The sequence below is a fragment of the Ambystoma mexicanum genome, chromosome 5p (assembly GCF_040938575.1).
Source record: "Ambystoma mexicanum isolate Mex_15411 chromosome 5p, UKY_AmexF1_1, whole genome shotgun sequence".
NCBI classification, from domain to species: domain Eukaryota; kingdom Metazoa; phylum Chordata; class Amphibia; order Caudata; family Ambystomatidae; genus Ambystoma; species Ambystoma mexicanum.
Genome location: NC_090930.1, coordinates 211241454 through 211261918, shown reverse-complemented (window position 1 = coordinate 211261918; position 20465 = coordinate 211241454). Strand labels below are relative to the sequence as shown.

The 20465-nt window shown below is 46.3% G+C and overlaps 1 protein-coding gene across 2 annotated transcripts in view; it reads left to right on the top strand.

The window, feature by feature from the left end:
• GAB3 (GRB2 associated binding protein 3) overlaps nt 1-20465 on the top strand; it is a 601333-nt gene that overhangs the window by 530942 nt on the left and 49926 nt on the right. Inside the window, exon 9 of one of the 2 annotated variants that reach the window (XM_069612649.1) lies at nt 16619-17465. The exons of the other annotated variant lie outside the window; for it this stretch is intronic. Coding sequence (XP_069468750.1) covers nt 16619-16645 — 27 coding nt within the window. The 3' untranslated portion in view covers nt 16646-17465. Of the gene's footprint in view, nt 1-16618; nt 17466-20465 lie in introns of those variants that run through there. 2 annotated transcript variants of the gene reach the window in all.

Genomic DNA, 20465 nt, shown 5'->3' with positions numbered 1-20465 from the left:
AAACCTGCAATGAAATGGAAATGGTCACAAACCCGATATAACTGCAGAGTGCTGATATGTCATACTCCCAATACATGCACAAGGGGGGCTGATAAAATGAGTGACTGCCTCCGAAAGAGCGCCGATGGCCATAGCAAGTGGCCCGGTAGTGTTTTAAAATATACAGTGGGCACAGCCGAAGGCCCGGGCTAGGGGGCCCAAATGACCTATAGAGTGGCCACAGTGAAGGACGTGTCCACCTAGTGGGTCCAAAAAAAGCATATTGGGGCAACATGCACAGTGAAAACGTCCTTTTAGCCATGTCAACTGAAGTTTTTCAGTGAATTTCAAGGGTTTTGTTATACCATAGATTTTACACAGGCCACTAGCCATGGCCTTCGGTCGTGTCCACTGTATATTTTTAAACACTACCGGGCCACTAGCAAACCTGTCGTTATGGCGGGCCAGCCACCTTGGATGTACAATTATGCATTGTGATATATTACCTTTGTATTTTTGCTGCTATCTATATGCACTTTAGTAGGCATGTTATCTAGGTGTGGTGGCATACCCCCACAGTCGTCATGTTCATTTGCACTTCTATGTTACTGCTTCATTATGTGGCAAAGATATCCTTGCATATGAAAAAATAACGTCGTTATGGACAATAACCTTGAATATGTAAAAATGTTCGAGCTAACCCCCACAACTCCCCACTTTCACATGGTGACCTCTTCTCCCCACCCCACCTCTAGTCTGATCTCATTTAATCCTTTATCCTCACCCAAATGGTATTTAACCTAGAATAATTATCTGAATATTTGCAAATTTCTATCGCATCAGTGGTGAAAAAAGAAAAGATGTTTTCATTTCTGAAAAGCCTCTCTGCTGCAAAGCACCATGGGAGCTATACCTATAATTTTGGGAGAAGGGGGTCACCCCCTTCTCTGTCAAATATTTGAGAAAGTACTGGCTGTTATAACCCAAACCCCTCTTCACCCACCCCCGTATCACGAGTCAGCGCTTCGTGCCCAGATTGTTTCGTACCTAGGCCAATTCCATCCAGCGCTTTTCATTGTGCACTGGAGCAGAAAATGGCCTTTTTTGCCTATGGGAAAATGTATGGGGACTAGACCGAAAGTGTTTGTTTATTATTATTTTTTTTCTAAAGTTATTTTTGCTTTGCAGACATGAACAGTTATCCAGCAGTATATTTTACATTCATTGGGACACAAATCAGGGGTCAGTTCCTTATTTATTTATTTATTACATTTGTTACACGCCCAAACCCTTGGGTATCACGGCAAGGTTACAGACAGCTTGTTAAAATATTATTTGGTACAGAGCGCTTACATAGTTCACGACAAGTCGAGCATACATCAACAATACTGAGCAGCAGATTTGGCTATATACATAATTTAGCCCTGGGCCCCAGCATGCATCCGATCATGTGATACTTGTTATTTAGGTTGTAGCCGTGCTAAGTAGACCCGGTATTCGCACCAAATGTCCTTCGGCTTGGACGTGCCAGGCCAGGGTGCTTAAGTAGAGGTCCTTGCAATCCTCGGCCCAAGTTAGATGAGACATCAAGTCCCTACCCAACGGCGGACTCTCACTTTTTTCACATCTTCTGTATACAACGTTTTGCAATTAGACACCCAATATTGAGAAAGGATCTGATCCTCCGCTCCGGAACATCCCCACAGAGTACAAACAGAAACGCTCATGGGATAGTGTGGCAAGGTGCAATTGAACATTTCTGATTGGGTATCTATCACCTTTTTCCAAAACACATTTAACTTATGGCAGTTCAACAGCATGTGTAATTGATCAGCCCTCTCCCGCTTGCATCAGGGGCACCTACCATTCGCATTCGGGCAGAACATCTTAAGTCTACTGGGGGTATAGTGCAGTCTATTCAAAACTTTGTACTGAATTAGTTTGAATCTGAAGTTTTGGTCAGAGAATACAGCTATTCATCAGACATCTCAACCTCCAGCACCTCTGCCCATTTTTGCTTGGCAGAGGTCATCTGCCTACTAGATTTGTCTGCAATCCTACGATACAATGTGTCTAGTATCCTACGGCACCAGGAGGAAATGAAGATATATACGACAGTAACCCGTAATCTGACGGGGTTCAGTAGGGTATGCCTCACACCATCTGAACACCGCAGCCCGTAGACCGTAATACTGTAGGATTTCTGTTGTACCTGTGTGCCCCTGTTTCCAGGTCTGCATTGTGAGAAATCTCCCCTTTGGAAATAAGTCTCCAGCACCCGGTACCCCAGATTCTCCCATACCCCCCGAAGTGAGCTATCCCATGTGGAATCTCCACAGAGGCAACCATTTGTAGTAGAGGTGGAAGCCCCTGTTCGCTGGAATATGGTTCGGCATGCCAATATGGGGCATGCACTGGGTCAAGTGGGCAATCATCTGTGTACGCAGTGTCAAGGAGAAGGTTTCTGATATCTTTGGCAGTGGTCAAGTGCTCCAGTCGGACATGTGGAGGGGACTTACAACACCATACCAAAATGATGCAAATCGTGCCTCAGCTGGCAACCAGTACGTCTCAAAGTTGGGTGCAGCAAACCTCTCCCCTATCGTATAGTAGTGCCAAGTCCACTGCCCAGGCATGCCATAGGAACTGTGACGGTAATCTGTGAAGCTTGACAAACAAGTAATCTGTGAAGCTTGACAAACAAGTCCTTACCCAGTATCATGAATCCAATGGAGTCATCACGGATTAACCGGTGGGAACCTCCTCCCATGTGGCCAGGGGATGGCAGCCGCTACCTGATCCTGACCCTGGGGGCAGTTACATGAGGGAGGATCAAGAGGGAGGGAATAGCTACCAGGAGATGTTGTACTTTCCCACCCTTTCCCATGAGAACGACCCTCTGACCTCAATGGCATATTGTCAAATAAAGATTCCCCCCGGTAGAGGAAGTCAAGAAACCTTTCTCTACTACATTCTAGTCAGGTTCCCATCTTTCACACAAAATCATCTGTGTGAAACCCACAACTCACACATTACACCTTTTTGTTCTTAAAGTCCAGGAGAAAACCACTGTAAGAGTTAAGAGTCCAACAGTAACCATGATCTCTCATCCTGATTTACCTTTTTATGAAATCTGTAAAACAAACTATCCAGGAGTTTAAAGCCCAAAGAAAGTTATGGACTTCAACTCCCATAATCACACGGGTATTGAGACGTGGAGGAGGACAAGGGAGTTTGTGCACAGTGACAGAAGCCCGAAATACAACATGCAGACTAGTTGTTTTTCCAAACCTGCAATAAGCAGGACATTTAAAAATGGCAACCTCAGTATGGAAGAAAGAATTGCAGGGACGCGCAGTGCAGGATGAGACGTTGCCATCCACGCTGGGGCTCCTGAATGTGAAGCACACCAAAAGAGCCAGCAAAACAGAGAAGGCCAGTGGGATAGGAAGAGGAATGTTGCAGACTTTATCCCAGGCAGAGGAGGAGAGCTGGCTGGAAACGGCAGAGTCACACCAGGTGCTGGGGGAGCGGGCGCACACTCCAACTTGGAAGGCTGAAGCAGAAGCCATAACTGAGAGGCACAAGCAATGTCGAGAATGCTGGAAAAGACCCGTGAGTCTGCACAAAGCTGCTGGGGACTCGAGGGCGTTACGACAACCGTTACAAGTGATTGAATAGTACAAGTTTACTAATGCAGGAAATATACAAAGGCAAAGTATGTTTGGCTGCAGTCAAGGCAAAGTGCAACTTCAACACTCAATAAAAAGAATTTTTGATGCATAAAATATACAAAGGCAGAGTTTGTTTGAATGTAGCCAAGGCAAAGTACAAAGGTAAGGTGCCATAAAAAGAATGTTTCAATGCAGACAAGGCAAAGTGTAAAAGCAAACCTCAGTCAAATACAGACACATGAGATGCCAATATGGGGAAGAGGTTTAGAACAAGTACATTTAAGAAAATATTACCACAAATCGATATATACCAAGCAGCAAATGGTTAATGCTTTTATGGTACACCTAAGAACTGTGAAATACATAAGAAGTCCTGGGAGGCGATTATACCAGGCACATGGCAATTGTATAAAGATTCCTGGCAGGAGAATATACCAGGGAATCTGCCAAGAAACAAGAACATTTACCGAAAGACTGTTACATAACGTCTAGCTTGTACAGAAATGTTTAGTTGAACAAGAACGTTGTGAGCCCATTAAAAACACCAAGGAACTGTTAGCTAAAGAGACATTTTGACTTCCTTTTTAAGAATCATGGGGAAGAGATCCCCATTCTGCATCCAAGGGTCTTTACCTTGGAGAACATTTTTGTTGGTATCATTTTTACACGTTTGGTTTTGAACACTTTTTCTAACATTAAATTAAAGACATTTCCTTGCACCTTTTTGTTGTTTGTAAGTGTGAGGGACGTGATATGTTGTTTCGGACACAAAGATGGCTTTTCAGTTACTGACAGCCTGACACAGACAGATCCTTAGTTTTAGTTTCTAGGTGGGGAAGTTCTTCTTTGGAATCGGCTAGAGAGGCATTTTTCCAACCCATTTCTGTTTTAATAAAAATGTCTTTACTTAAGAATACAACAACCTTGTGTCCGTCTCATATTTCTGATTCCTCTCACCTGCCATATGGGTACATTGGTTAACAAATATGATAGCTTAGGCTTAAGAATCATCTTCACAAAAGCCAGACTGGAACGTTTCGCCATCTCAGTCATTTGTCAGAGATTAAGGTCTTGTGTGCCTTGTAATTCAGAGAGAGATGTGACCCCTTTGACCTAGTTATCCGAAACCCCAAGTATCTGAATCTAACAGGTGTCCACTTCAACGAGTATGTTCCATGCGGAATGATAGTGCTATCGGTCAGGGGGAATTTTCAGACTTTGTGAAGTTAATTGTGAAGCTCAACAATACACCAAATTCCTTAATTTCCTGCATAACCTGGTCTACGGTTTTGTGGGTCCCCGACAAACAAAGGTATGTCATCTGCATAAAGGGAGATGATGTCTGGGGACCAGAATAATCATGGGCTCAATGGCTAATGCGAACAGTAATGGGGACGAGGGGCAGCCTTAACCACAGAAGTACTTGGTGTAGTTAGTAGTTATCATTTGCCCTGACAGGAGAGTACACCAGGACAAGGGACCTTGTCGTAATAGGCCTGGCAGGCGAGTGGACCAGATGGAAGTCATTGAAGTACTCTGGTGTGATTAAAAATGTTGAAGATGAAGTAGCAAAAAACATAAAAATCCATTCTAAACTGTTGTGGAATCATCCAGACAAATTACTATTGCTGGAGCAAGTATTTCTGGTGAGCTGTTGCAGAATCATCCCGACAAAGACATTTTGTTGATATTGATAAACTGTGGAATTTTCCTTCTTTTCTGAGAGGAATGGGTATTGAACTCTTTACCTCAAGTTGAACATTCTGAAGTGTTGGTCAAGTCCAAGTGGGAGACATGTTGCAGCAAGAACTTTTTTGGAACTTTGTTGAAAGACAGGATTTCCTTTTCCTTTTGAACTGTTATCTGAAATCTGGTGTAAATGTGGAGAAGGGGAAACGCCCATGTTATAGGCAGAAACAGCTGCCAGGTTTTTAACATGACTGTTTTTTATGTTATATTTGAACTGTCATACATTTTCTTGTTATTGAGTTGTATGTACAAGTGTGAGGGACAGAATCCCTTTGTTGGAGTGTTTCCTTTAGTTTATTTTGATAGGCAGGGAAATCCTCATCAGGGTAGGGATAGTGAGGTGCTCACCTCACATTGCTGGCTCCTCACATAGGTGCCCGATCCTACACTTACAGTACCTCAACAAGTTCCTAAAATCCCAAAAGTTCAGGATGGTCATGTTTCAGCACGTACTCTAAAAACTGGAGGAAGGCGATTTTCTAGCAACCGTTGACCTGTAAGGTGCCTACTTCCACATCCTCATTCATCGCAAACACTAGAAGTTCCTGCGGTTTGTCGTTCAGTGGCGACATTACCAGTTCAAGGCCTTGTCCTTTGGCCTAAAATCTGCCCCAAAGGTATTCACCAAATGTCTGCCACTGGTGGCAGCGAATTTGCGCCACAAAGAAAGACTCATCTACCCTTACTTGGACAGTGGGCTCATCCAGTCTGTGATGAATCGGGAGTAAGACTTGGACGCAGAGACATTGTGGTGGTTGTTATAGATTTTTATGAAAGTAAAAGTAGGGTTGGAGAAAGACCTATCCCGCCCTAACCCTATGAGGGGTTTCTCTGCTTCAACGAAACCAAAGGATGTCCGTGTCAGACCAAAAATATAAAGAGTTCTCTGTCCTGTCCTGACACTAAGCCTAAGGAAAAGTTGAAGGGGAAAACGTTTTTCAACTGGCCTTGTGTAGTATTCTTTACTGTTCCAACATAAAGTTCCAAAAGGTGCACAAATTAACAAATGATTAAGGTTTCACAGCTCTCAGAACGATGGGGGAACGTCTTCCCTTCCCTTGTATTTTCAGCTTCTCTTCAGCTCTCTACCACAGTTCTTTTTCTTGGCAAAATGCAACTTTCCAATGAAGGCGGTATGTTTCCCTTCCCCCGTAGTGTCTTCCAATTCACAGGCCACTTTTCCACAAAGGAGGTATGGTTCCCTTCCCGAGATTTCACACTCTTAAAAATGCAGGTCTCCAGACTCGCATTCACTTTGACCTGGCTTGCTCGTCTGCAAGGACTTCACAATATGTACACATTCAGGTTGGCCTGCTTTACTCACCTGGCAGGACTTTCCAATATTCACTTCACATTTGGACTGGTCTGGTTTACTCTCCTGCCAAGACTTAACAAGTTCAGGTGCAGGTCTCCAGACCCGCCTTTACAATGCTCCCCACTTATATATGGGTGCGGGTTCCCAACTCGCACCGTGCCTGGTTTACTCTCCTGCCAGGACTTTTCAAACTGTTCTTTTTCAACGTAGGTAGGTAACTTGTACACTTCACTAGGCAATAGCCTTTTCCATGCTTTAAGGATCAGTTTGATTAATGAGCCTCCACCTTCGTGTTCTTTACTTGTCACAGGGCTTTCTGACCGCTTCAACAGAGTCTTTCATCTTCCCCACGGTACGCAGCATTTGCCCCGGTGTCCCGATCTTCCCCTTTGGGCTCACCAATTTGTTTTGGCTGCTCCAGCGTTCTTTGCATCGTCCCGCGATTGCTGTGGCTTGCCGGAGCCTCAGTGCAATGTTCTGCCCCTTCGCTTCTCGCCTGGTCTCCTGCGTCTCCTTGCGCAGTCCCCAGTCTCACTACTGCAGACCTCTGTCTCGACGGCAATTCCAAATGCCTTCCAGAGTTAGACAACATTTTGCTTGCTTTCCAGCTTCTGACAGCTCTGCATGCAGTGAGGTTCACTCTGCAGCATCTCTCTCCTTGTGATTCTCTCCGTTTCTCTCAGATGATGGGTATTTCAATGTCTCCACAATAACTCTAATGTAGGCTTCCTAGTTCTAGTAATCTTCATCACTCTGCTCTTCTTTCTCGTCTCAGCACTCTGGTATAATTTGTCAGAAGGAACCCTGATGTCAGTATAAGATTAGGGCCTCATCACGACTTTGGCGGTAACCCTTAAATCCGGCGGTCGCGCTATTACCGCCGGATTTAAGGGTCCGCCAAATCAGGACTTCGGCGGGTTTCGCCCCAGCTCTTGGCTGGGGGGAAATCCGCCGAAAATTTGCGCTATTACCGCCGGCGGGAAATCCGCTGGCGGTATTAGCGCAAAATGTCCCCATTGAGCCCAATGGGGAATGGGGCATTCCCGAATGGGCTCAATGGGGAATGGGGATTAACATTTCCGCCGAACTCGTGATCCGGCGCTATTAGCGCCGGGGAGTTCGGCGGTAGGGTTAATACCGCCGGCGTTACCGCCCAAGTTGTGATGAGGCCCTATGTATGTATGTATGGGTGTAGTATCATAATAAGCCATAACAATCTGTAAATTTGGTGGGGTGGGGGGGTTATACCCAGAATGGAAAGGTGGGTGTCATGTTTCATGCCACCAATCACTCTCCCCCTCAGGGTCCTCTCCCTCATATGATCCTCCCTTGGGCAGCCACCCCAAGGGTCAGGATCAGATAGCGGCTTCCCTTCCCAGGCCATAGGGAAGAGAATTTCCCCAGAGAGGAAGTGATGATATTGCTGGATTCATCATAGGTCCCGCTCCTGCGTGCTCGCAACCCAGCACACCGCAGAGACATCCAACTTCTGACTTTGCTAGGATTCTCAATCAACTATCTGAAGTCCTGCATAGTGCCATCTCAGAACGCACTGTTCCCTGGTGCCCGACTCAACGGTCTCATGTCCAGCGACTCCTTCGTAAGGTTCAACGACGGCAGACAGACTCCATTGCAACAGTCCAGCCCATCTAGTCCCTGCTGGGCATGATGACTTCCTGCATCCATCTGGTCCCTTCTGCAGGCTACAGATGAGATCCCTTCAAGAATTTCTGGATGCCATATGGCAACAAGTCACAGGCTCATGGACCGATAAGATCGCCCTCAATCCGGCATTCTGTCAAGCCCTGTAATGGTGGTCAGCTCGTCAACACCTCTCACAGTGTAGTGAACCAATGCCTCTGTGGAGGGTTGGGGAGCTTGCACAGGGCGTTCTCACGCCAGAGGCCGCTGGCTCCCCTAAGAAAATGAGTTGTACATCAACATCCTGGAACTACGTGTAGTTTTCTGGGCCCTCAAGTCTATGCAGCCTCAGCTCCAGGGAAAGGTGGTCTGGATCTTCCGGACAACACCACCACCATGTTTTACATCAGGAAACAGGGCGGGGCGCTCTCCCCGCGCTCTCCCTGGATGCACGAGATCTGTGGTACTGGGCCATTTATCAACGCATGTTTCTCGCCCAATTTCACTTGGCAGGTGTCCAGAACACCATCGCAGACTCTCTCAGCAGGGAGCTTCGGTCCAGCCATGAATGGCAGCTTCAACAAGCCCAAGTGTTGCATCTCTTCAATGAGTGGGGTCTCCCTCAGTTTGACCTCTTCGCAACGGCAGCCAACACCAAGTGTCAGAAGTTTGCCAGCAGATACCCTCAGGCAAGGAGTCTGGGGCATGCCTTTTCATTCCCTTAGGAGTTCCTCTTCCTGTACGCTTTCCCTCCAATTTCTCTGTTGCTACGAGTGATCAAAACACTAAGACATTGTCACTGCAAGATGATCCTCTTTGCACTGACGTGGTCCAGACAGATCTGGTACTCGGACCTTCTCCATCTGTTGGTCCCAGCCATAAAACTGCCTCACTTCCCAACATCCTCTCCAGAGGACGAGTGTCAATACTACACAACGACCCATCGTTTCTCAGCCTCATGGCCTGGGTCCTGCAGCCTTAGAATGTGGACACTATTTGCTTCCTTTGGAATGCAAGACAATCCTGGCCACAGCTAGAGCCCCCTCTACGGTGGCTTGCTACAAGCACAAGTGGAAGCGATGTACAGTATGGTGTCAGCCGTGGACTATTTCCCCACTGTGTGTGACTGCTCCACAACTTCTACCATACCTGCTCTCGCTGGCCAAGGCTGCCCTCGTCCACGCCTGCATTAAGGTCCACCTGGCCACAATATCCTGTTACACCCGGGCCCTAGGCAATCTCTCCATGTGGTTGCACATGCCCGTTAAGGCGTTTTATTAGGGCCTTTTCAGAACATTCCGTCCGGTGAAGGTTCCTGCGCAGGCGTGGGAGCTTAACGTGGTACTGTCCATTTGAACCAATGCACCAAGCCCCTTTGAAGATTCTGTTATGGAAGACCACATTACTGGTGGTGATCAGAGGCGTTGCTAGGGGGGTATGGGGGCTATAGCCCTTGGTCTTTTGGTTGTAGCCCCGGATAGAATCTCAGGAGCTACAACCAAAAGGCTAGCCAGCCCCCAGTCTCGGCAGTTCCAACATTAGCAGAGCCCCGGGTCTTTTCCAGACCTAGCAACACCCCTGGTGGTGATTTCCTCGGCCAGGTGGGTCGGGGAAATGCAGGCCCTCTCCTGTAAGCCTCCATATTTATCCTTCCATGCCACTAAAGTAGTTTTACAAACTCATCTTCCCTTTCAAGCCAATGGTTCAGTCGGACTTTCATCTAAATGGCATTTGGTTTTGCCCGTTTTCTTCACAAATCCTTCTTCGCCTGCCGAAAGGGCATTACATCGCCGGATGTTGTGTGTGCCCTGAAGTTGTATGTTGCACTCACAAAGTACTTTTGCATGACGTCTTAGCTTTTTGTCAATTTTGGACCTGTGGGACATGTGAAGGGCCTTTCTAAGGCTTCCCTCTCCAGGTGCCTCTCTGGCTATATCATACGTTGCCATCATATGGCCAAAAGACTGCTTCCAGGCCATCTGAGAGCCATTCCACTTGCAGCATATTGATGAGCATGCATTTGGCCAAGGTCACTTCAATGGTTAAGTTTCGTTTCATGGTTCACTTTTTGTTAAAGCCATTAGGCATTACCAGAGTTACAATGCACCAATGAAGAGGTTTTACATGAACCCGCCATGGTTACTGAGTGCTGCAAACACTCAGAAGCACACTTATTTGTATCTGGAAGGAGATATCTTCACGTTCGTATTCACCCAGTTTTAGTTTTTTTGCATGTTATTGGTTATATCTGCATTTATGTGTTGAGCTGCAGATAAGCAAGCCGGGTGTGTTTTTTGTTACATTGTTGCTATTTCTGCTAACAATTACATTTCTCTAACACTGCATCAATGCATGTTTTTCATTTTGGATTTTGAGCCATTGCTGTGGTTTCTATTGATGTGATCTTTTTAAATGGGCCCCTCACGATCTGACAGTAGTTCCTGAAGGGTAGGACTTGTTGTTTGTTTAAATACATGTATGTTGATAAATACACGTGTTGTGACTGGTTTGGTTTTTTCTTCTTGTCTTAGCTGGGGAATAGATGTGTGAATGAGCATTGCTGTCATGTTTGTGCCATTTTAAGCTGGCAAATTGATGATGTTTGCACAAGGTAGTGCGCTGTATTGATGAACTTTGCGAATAAAATGTTGCTATGTATGTTCATTTGTGTTGGGCCTTATGCATAGTATTGTTGGGCGGTGCAGATGAAAGTTTGCTCCACACGCAGTCTTTGGTTGATCTCTGCAAGATGTTATGCATTAATGGTGCCAGGGCGCGGATACTTTAATGGTGTGGCATGAAACTGTGACATATATGTAGTTCTGTGTCTATTGCCTCATGTGTGGGAACTTTCTATTGATGGATCATATCCAATGTTATGCAGTGTTGAGTTTGAGTGGGGTAGGAGTGAGCACTGGGGGAAAACTGAAGGTTCCCTGTTCTTTAGTTATATGTGTGTTGTTCAGATGTATTTTCTGGCCTTATGGTGCAGAAGAAAGTGTGTTACCAGTGCGATTTCTGCTGGTGAATGCAAGCTATTATGCATAGTGATGAATGGCACATATATTGGATCAAATGGCATTATGCAACATTGTGCTTGAGCGTGGAATGTATATGTGCTGGGGATGGCTGGGATACTCCATGTTCGGTCTTGTTTTAGTGATTGTGATTTGGTTACGTGGTTAGCTTGCATGAGGTGTGGATGGGGGTGATGCTGGGGGTTTATGGAAGTTACCTGTCATTAGCCAATAAAGTTCATCTTTTTAGGTCCTACAATTTCTTTGTGAGCTGTGGGTCAAAGACTTTACCCTGTTAGGAGGGCATAGGGATCCCTCTCAGCCTGCGGTAGGAAGCCTACCAGGATTTTCACCAGAGCCAATCCTGCCCCAGAAGCAGGGTGAAGGAGTTGGGAGGACCTTGGTGTCTGTCCCCCCCTGTATGTGCCTTGTTATTACAAGTGGAGGGCACCACTATCTTTGACCCAAGGGATGAAATACCTTGTGCTGGCCACAGATCTAGTTCTTTAATTTCAAGACTCCAGGTAGCAGAAAGCACTACAACAGTCAGATGATGCCATGCTCCGAGAGAAGGGCTTCCCGGCTTCTGTGACAAATTCAGGGTATAGAGCAGAGCCGGCTATAGCGCAGAAGAAGCAGATGCCCGAGGGAGACGCTGTCTGCCACTCGCAAGAACATGCAAAGCCTGCAAAGCAGAGGCCGCGCAAAGCAAACCATACCTTTTGGCGCGACCACACAGAGGAAGTGGTGGGCCCAAAGCCCACAAACAGCCCCTGCAACCAGGGACGGAGGGAGGACTGGATCTTCCGCTCTCTGACCGAGTGCCAACAAGCCGGAGAGATGCCATTCACAGAGACAAGCCTCTGACGTGAGTACATTGGTTAGGGACCAAGCCGTGTTCAACAGCAGAGCCGGCTGTAGCATGGAGGGAGGCAAATGCCGAAGGGAGATGTTCAGGGACTAAGAAGCCAAGGCCGCCCAAAGCGAAGCTTACCTGGATGCGCGACCACACTGACGACGTGGTCGGCCCGGTGCCCACGAACCAACGATGAAACCAGGAGCCAAGGGAGGATCGGTTCCTCCGCTACCAACGAGAAAGCAGAAAGGCTAGAGAATGCTGAAATTAGTGGTATCGACGCTTGTGTCCAGCCAGAAAGAGTGGCAAGCCCTGGACAAGGCCATGGCTGCCGAAGAGACACAACCTCACAGAAGGTACATGAGTTGCCCAGATCAGAGGGAGTTGGAGAAAGAAAAGAGCAAGTGAGGAAGAAGGAAGAGTTGTCCTAAACCAGTACCAGGGTCACAGAGGCACAGAGAGCGAGACTGAGCAAGAGAAAGAGAGGGTTACAGATCCCAAGAACCCCAAAAAGGATAAACCTCCAGAGGGGTCATAGAAACCCACAAGAGCTAAGAGAGCCACAAGCAGAGCGGGGTTACAAACCAAGAGTCCTTGGGACAGAAACCAAAAGAAGCCGGAGCGGCCAATAAAGAAAATGAAGATACGAGGGGAGCATGGAGGCAACAGATATCTGAACCAAGTGCGGAGAGACCCTCACAATTGGTAGAGAGGGATCAGGGAAATATCCCTCCATCTAAACTCATTTGGCCATTTTGCTTTTGCTGCAACTTTTTTTTATTGTTGAACTTTGGGAAACTTTAAGGAACTTTTTGATAGACTGACAAGAACTGTTTTCTTTAAGAATAACTGTTACGTCTAACCATTGGCTTCAGACCTAAGAGGGATTCCTGGGAAAAACCTGAGACACCTTTGGGGAGAATCAAGAGTGCAGAGCACTCCACCTACTTTCTTTTACATTTTACTAAGTGGTAGAGCCAGTTTAGTAGATAGGTTTGGACCGAGCACTACTTTTGATTTTGAACTATTGACGAGTAGCTTAGTTTAGTTTGGTTAGGAAGGAAACTCCCTTTTAGCAGCAGGGTCAGTGAGGCGTTTTCCTTTTTTAAACAAAAGTCTACATAGAAGCATGTCCTTTGGTCAGAGTCCTTCTTCTGGTTTGCCACACTTCGTAAAAGGACACAGAATCCGCAAGAAGAGCCCTGCAAACCATTGTCCTACTGAAAGGAAACTCAAGACGTCTCTGCAACGGCGACCTGGTCACTGAACCCCACGGCAAAGAGACTAAGGCGGATGCGATTAACAAAAAGGAGGTGTGGCTAAGCAGGGATTTTTCCACTTTCTGCCACTGTGGCACTACCCATAGAGGAAAAACAATATCAGATTGGCCCCAAAGAACAGGTAAAGAAGCCAATATGGAGGGGAGGTAACAAAAATCGCAGGAAGTTAGGGGTATAAAAACCCAGCAGTAGACGAGTGTGGGTTGATTGGGTGTGGAGTGGGGGCAGACCAAAATACGAGGTGGGGGAAGGACAGTGGGGCACCGAATTGGGAAGCCTGGGGTGGAGATTGCTGCAGGTGAGGTGTTGGTTGTGAGGGAGAGTGGTACCTGTGTATAAGAATGAATGAATGAATGGATGGATGTTTGTTGACGGTTGTGAGGGTGGCTTAAAGAGAGTGGGAGGATAAGTGAGTGAGAGTGTAAGAGGTGAAGGAAAGAGGAGAGGTGAGTGGAGAGACCAGTTGGGTGTTTGTGTCACCATCAGAGGAATAGGAGGGAGTAGACAGAGGAGTAGGTAGCGGAGTAGGCGAGAGAGAGAGAGTGAGGAGAAAATCATGGACAGGAATTCTTAGAAGGATTGCATGAGATGAACTGGGCATTTTAAAAATGCAGGACCTCTTGTTGAACCATATCTCAGGGAATGGTTAGGGTGGATTGCCCCTAGAAGAATCCCGACGGGAGTGAGATAGTAAATGGCTGAAGCCTTCAGGCCATCATTTTAGGCTGCGTTATAGAGAGCTGGTATTACCGATCTCTAGTGGGCAACCCGGGGATTGGGAAAGCCTGGGCGAAGGAGGTGGAGAGCCCACAGGAGACAAGAGGGGGAGTACCACATTTTCTTCACATTTTATCAAGTTTCTTAGTCATTTGATCTTTGCAAAATAAAGAACCCTGAACCATCCTCTGCAGTCTGGGTATTTTTAAGGCCAACTGTAATAGCTGGTGGGAGTTGTTTTGCGTGAATGTTCTTTATTTCGTGTGGTTTGACTGCGATGTGGCGCTTATAGTTCTGCGATGGAGGTGTCTGCTTGTTGATTTGTCCGGCTGTGCTTCCGTGTTGGGAGGAGGGCCTCGCCTCACGTTGATGGTGGTGTTTGGCACATGCCTTGGAGTTACCAGGTTGATTGTTGGTGTTGGAATCTTGCAGTAGGTGCAGAAAAGGAGGAACATGAAGTTGTAATGTAATTTGTTGGTGTGTTGGATGTTAGAATGCATGCATTTATGCGTCATTGAAATGAAATAAACATTTGTATAAGTGGTTCCAGTGACGCTGAAGGTGTGGCGAGCGATTAGACATTTTAGCGCAATAGGTTGCACAGTCATACCAAAAGAGCTTGTTCTTGAAAGTGTGTCTGCAGCTTTGAAATGGGCATGGTTCCACTGTTAAATGGGAAAGGGGGAGTGGGGGAGAGGGGGGAGGGGGTGTGTGTGTGTGTGTGTGTTTGCAAAATGTTGCATTTTTATTTTTTAGTTGCTAGTAGACCTTTGGATGCACATTCGGGGTGTGGGTGTGTGACTGTGGTGGCATGCAGTATATATGTAGTTTTGACATTCTGGAATTCTCATGTGGTTTTCCCCATATGCTATAGCGTTGAACTGCAGTAGTTTTTTTTAGGTTTTTGGCATGTCCCTCTCCCTGTGGATTATGGGTACACGTTGATTTACTGTCAGACGGCATGGGAACATTAGCTGCAACATGTGCTGTCATGTACATTGTGTGATATGATATGGCATTTATAACGCGCCTATACACAAGTGTTTCAAGGCGCGAAATAAGCTCAATAAGCTGATAATAATGGCCACGTGGGGGTCCTGTGGTCATAAACATGATGCAGTTCCCAATATGCTCGTCCTGTAGCAAGGCCACACATGAGGTTGACCTTGAGTGCTGCTTTACTTTCCATTGTGACGTGTTGTTTTTTCACGTATCGTGGTTTGTAAATTGTGAGTCGGAAGCACAGGGGTTCATCACTGGCAAAGCTTGCCGTAAAGTGAGCACATGGATGTGCATGCCTCTGCATGACCACAGAATGCTGCACATCTGGCACTTTGCCATGTCATATGAGGTAGTAATGCTCACGCTTTCCATGGCGATGGGCTCCATTAACTGATCAGGGGAGCTGGTTTTCCCCCCAGGGTTTTTTGCCTCAGCATTTTGGATGTGTTATCTGTTGCGGTGCATTAAACCCCTTTTTCGTTCTTATTATATCACGTGTTGGACCAATTATCCAAGATTTGGTGCATTGTGCTATGGACCATACCACCATGATACTTTCTTGAGACAGTTTTGTTGGCCCTTTTTAATGGTAGGCAGTGTGTGTTTGTTGGGGCTAGAGTGGTGGGGCTAGAGTGGTGTGTGTGTGTGTGTGTGTGTTTGCATATCAGATGCTGAGGTGATTCTACACGTTCGGCAGTAAATCCCTTACTTTCCTGTGTCCCTCTGACTTTCATGCGTGTGTTCCATGTTTCCTGTGCTGTGGAGGTAGTGTTTGCACCTGAATGTTGGCATTCCCAAGTTTGTCGGCTATGCTGTTTTTAGGTAGCGACCGTAGAGCTTCATAAAGCCATATTCATTTCCACTGTCAGACATATATGTAGCTCTGTACTGAAGATCCAGAAGCCAATTAATTTCAGTCAAGTGTCAAAATTCCCAAGAGCATGGCCCCATCAAAAAAAAACAAGCGAATGAGGAGGGGGCCGAGTGAGTATATGCTGGGTAAAGGCACCAGTATGAGTTCCACCCTCGTGGAGATGTTCAGCAACCGAATGGATGCTAGCTGTTGCTGAGTACGGCTTCTCAAGCGAAGATGCTGGGGAGCAAGGCGCTAGACCCTAGATCAACCAGAGTGTGACTACCAAGAAGACTTAGCTAGTTGGTGTCTAATAGCACATGTGCTATAATTCCTGCACACCATTGAGATACTGCATACATTACAGAGAGACAACAATCATTACACGCTGGGAAATGTAGTCTTAATTCCCAGGACCAAGTCTTTAAGTATTAAGAGTAGAGAATTGATGAATGCTGGTCATCTTGTTCAAGATCTATCACATGAAACAGTAAAAAATAGTTTTGATATTTATTTATTTTTCTCTGTATTTCAGTGGGCCATTCCCATCATCGAACCTTAGAACCTAAGAGTAGCAGGACATCCACGCGCGTAGCTGCAACCCGTCGGTGTAACGCGACTCACCCGCAATCATTTTGGGTTTCGCCCAAGAGCCACGTCTATAGCCGCAAGGGTGGCATTTTTCTACCTAAAGGGCACCAGTAAGGAGTGCCGGTGGCCTTCTTTCTTGGAGCTGGAGTCTACAGCCTCTCACTTGCCCTGGGCACAGAGAAACAGTGCCACGGCTAAACAAAAGTGCGGAGCAAGAACACACACGAATGGGAGCAAGTAGCTTACCCACAAAGGGAGTTGACACCCATTGGCTATAAGTAAAGTCCTGATGAAGATGACCTCAATAGAATATGGTTATGAAACCAGTCGACCTCGATACAGCATGAGCTGGTCTCATGCGGTTTTATGATCTGTGTACAGAACAACTGGTCACAGACTTATTTAACTCAATTTGACCTGTGCTATATACCGGGTCTTAAATAAATTCTTGTCTGTACATTTTTTTTTAGATGTTGGCAAAGGACCTTAGTGTTAAGGTTCCTTTGATGTATTGTGTGTTATCAGTACAAGGTGAAAGACTTGTCTAGTGGCTGGCACCACATTGGCCAATAAAAGTCACTACACATTGTCGTGCAGATATAGCCCTATAAAGCTCTAAGTACCAGGCATTATCTAATGTAAAATGCCTATTTCTTCTCAAACACTTGGGACAGATTTTTAATTTGTATGAATTGTAATTGTACTAATAGGTAGAAGGTTATTTCCATCTTTTTCCTTTTTGCTCTTGTCAAGTGGTGGAAGGTTTGATGATGGGAATGGCCAACTGAAATGCAGAGAAAAATAAATAAATATCAAAACTATTTTTTACTGCTTCATGTGATAGATGCTAACAGCATACATATTAAATATGTTGAATAGAATAACTCTTCTACAGACCGTGATAGTGTCTGACAATGTATTGAATTTCTCGGTAGAAATGTAAAGCAGACCTCGTGTAGGTCGACTTAGCAATACCCTGAGTGTTATAAAATCTTGTTCAAGACCCAGGGCGACATTGAAAGAAAGGTTAAGATGGAAATGAATACATATTAGACGCTGGGGAACGAAGCCTTTCCAAAGACAGATGCATTATAATAATGGAACTTTAGGTATTCTCAGTATTGCCAAATCTAATGCTTGTTGCAGACAGTCTTTCCAAAGCCAAGTGGTCATTGTGATCAGCAAATCTAATGCAAGGTGGAAAACAAAGTCCCATCAAGGACCAGAGTTACTGAGCTTACAAAGTTTGAAGAATGCTGGGAATGAGTCTTGAGTAAGAGGAGGGGAGTTGATTCAGCGAGAGGTTAATATCGCAGTGAAAACAATTCTGGGTGCTGCACTTGCCACTGGAGTTCCCCCCGAGCGCTGCTGCAAGTTTAAGCCCTCTTCCCTAGACTAAGAAAGTGAACCTTATTTGCAGGTAGGGTCGGGACGGTGATGGGATGTTTGCAGCCTCAGTGACCCTTCACCCGGCATTTGGGCCACCGTTGGTGCTTGGTACACTCTTCTAGTACCTGAAGTGATGCCCTTTTCTTGGAACCGGCCCAGAAAAGGGCGCTGGATGACTCCACGTCCCTAGGAAACAAACGTTTTAGTCGTGATCTTTACTTGCACGTCTCCTGGATCTAGTTGGCTCAATTGAAGTTTGCAAAGTCTACAAGTTCCAGAATGCATATGTTTGATATGATATGGCATTTATAACGTGCCTATACACAAGTGTTTCAAGGCGCGACGAGGCAAGGGAGGGGGAACAGAGGGAGGACAGACAGCGATCCTACTAGGCCAGGTGTCATTCAGATCGCGCAGTGTATGGGCTGGGGGAAAGGGGAAAAGCACGGGGGGTTTTCTAAATCATGCACCTCGACAGACCCTCTTTTGGCGGGTGCTACCCATCCTGCAAACAGTTTGCAATGAAACCCGATACCCCATGGACTTCCTTCAGTGGGTGGGCACCCGACGAACACATCGGATTTCACATGACACATGTTTAGAGGTGAGGATCTTAGACTGAAACCATGTCGAGCCTGACTGGCAAACATGTGTAGTGGAGCCAATCGGCATGTATCTCGGATTTGCAGCTGTTGAATTATGCCTGATTATCAAAGCCTAACATTGGAGCCCATCTCTGAGATGCTTGGAGCACCTCTGCGTTTTCCTGCGACTTCCAATTGCAAACAATCTTTTCAAACATGTACTCCGGGTATTCCCGAGACCCGCTCCAGTTCTAGGCTTTGTGAACCGAATGCAAGGTAAGCGGTGCCGATTTCGGATGCTGACGGGCATCCGCTCATTTGCACTTTTGGAATCCGGCCCTTGTCGTTTCTTGCTTCCCCGTAGTAGACACTTCAGCTGTCGAGTGGTTGTGTATCTTGCTGGCATGGCCGCGTGCGTGCGTGCACACTGAGAAGGAGGCCCTGGTTTCATCTCAGCTAAAGGTCACATCCACATATCCTCAATCCCAGGCGATGCAAGGTTCACTGCAGAGCAATGGAAGCGATTATGGCTGCAATTAGGAGCTTGCATTGCTCTCTGCTGGGGCTGGCTCGGATGTCTTGTCCGCGCGCTCCTGTACTATTATTAGATGAAACGAAATGTTTTACCCTCCAAAATCTGAATCATCTGCAGTGCGTGTGAATGGAAAGTGCACGCGGAATAACCATTCTTGTGTCAGAGGCCCCGTCACCGCACTGTCAGGCAGAGGAGGGCTTGCATTGAATAGGTGGCGGGCTGTGGTAGCCTGGGGCTGCTCCCCAGGCGGTCTGCGCACCCCCGAGGAGGAAGCATCACGCGGCAGGCAATCTGAAACACTGCTGGTAAGACACTGCTGTGTCAGGAGCAAGAATGCGAACCATAGGGGAGGAAGGATAGCGTTTGTGTTGGCAGCAACACAACGCAGTGCAAGATAGATTCGAATCCTGATCCCGCGTTCAGAAACCACTCGTTGGTATTTTATATAACGATGGCAGCACAACGTTTCGGCTTCTTTGTTTTTTTTTTCAGGTGAAAAAATAATCGTTTCGTTTTGAAGTGTTTGGCTTCTCCGTGTTTCGATTAATTCGTAGCCAATGTAAGCCCGTTATAAATTAGCGGGTTACGATTAAAGCCCACTCCTTCATTTAGCAAGCGTTGGCAATGCCAACAGATTGCCCCATGGTTTAGACATGGGAAAGGCACTTGCCAGGCAATGTCTTGGTGGTATTAACTAGTCATTGGTGATGACAGATGCAAAATGGTGCGAGTACCTGGGCATCTAATAGCATTGCCTGGCAAATGTCTAATTCATATACACATATCACATATAGATTTTAACAAACACAGTGCTTATAAATCGAGTGAATGAAGGCAGGCCTGGTTAAGAGATTTTTTATTACACCTGTAGCGTTTTTACAGCACCAATTAACTCATGAATTCTCAGAAGACTGTCTTGAAAATAAACACTGGCAGGCACTTCGAGTTCAAAGTTTCATGGATTTGCACCAGAGAGCGCAAATTGTGACCCGTTTTCAGGGCATTATCTTTTTACAGGCGGTGAGCTCTGACTTCACTCATGCTGTTTCCTGGGGGATGGCATCTTCTATCAAAGCACAATATTCCCTTTGCCACTCTTGAGTCCACTTAGAACCCAGAAGTAATCCCTGAAGGTGGCAAGGAAGGATGCTAGGGTGCGAACACTCTTTTGGTCCTCTTCAGCTCTCTCTGTGGAACTTTGCGTTTGCAGACCGGAGAATTGTAGAAGAACAAACTCTTGGTGGTCTTTGCTTGGAGCCTCCATCACTTGCTTTGTGGTGCCT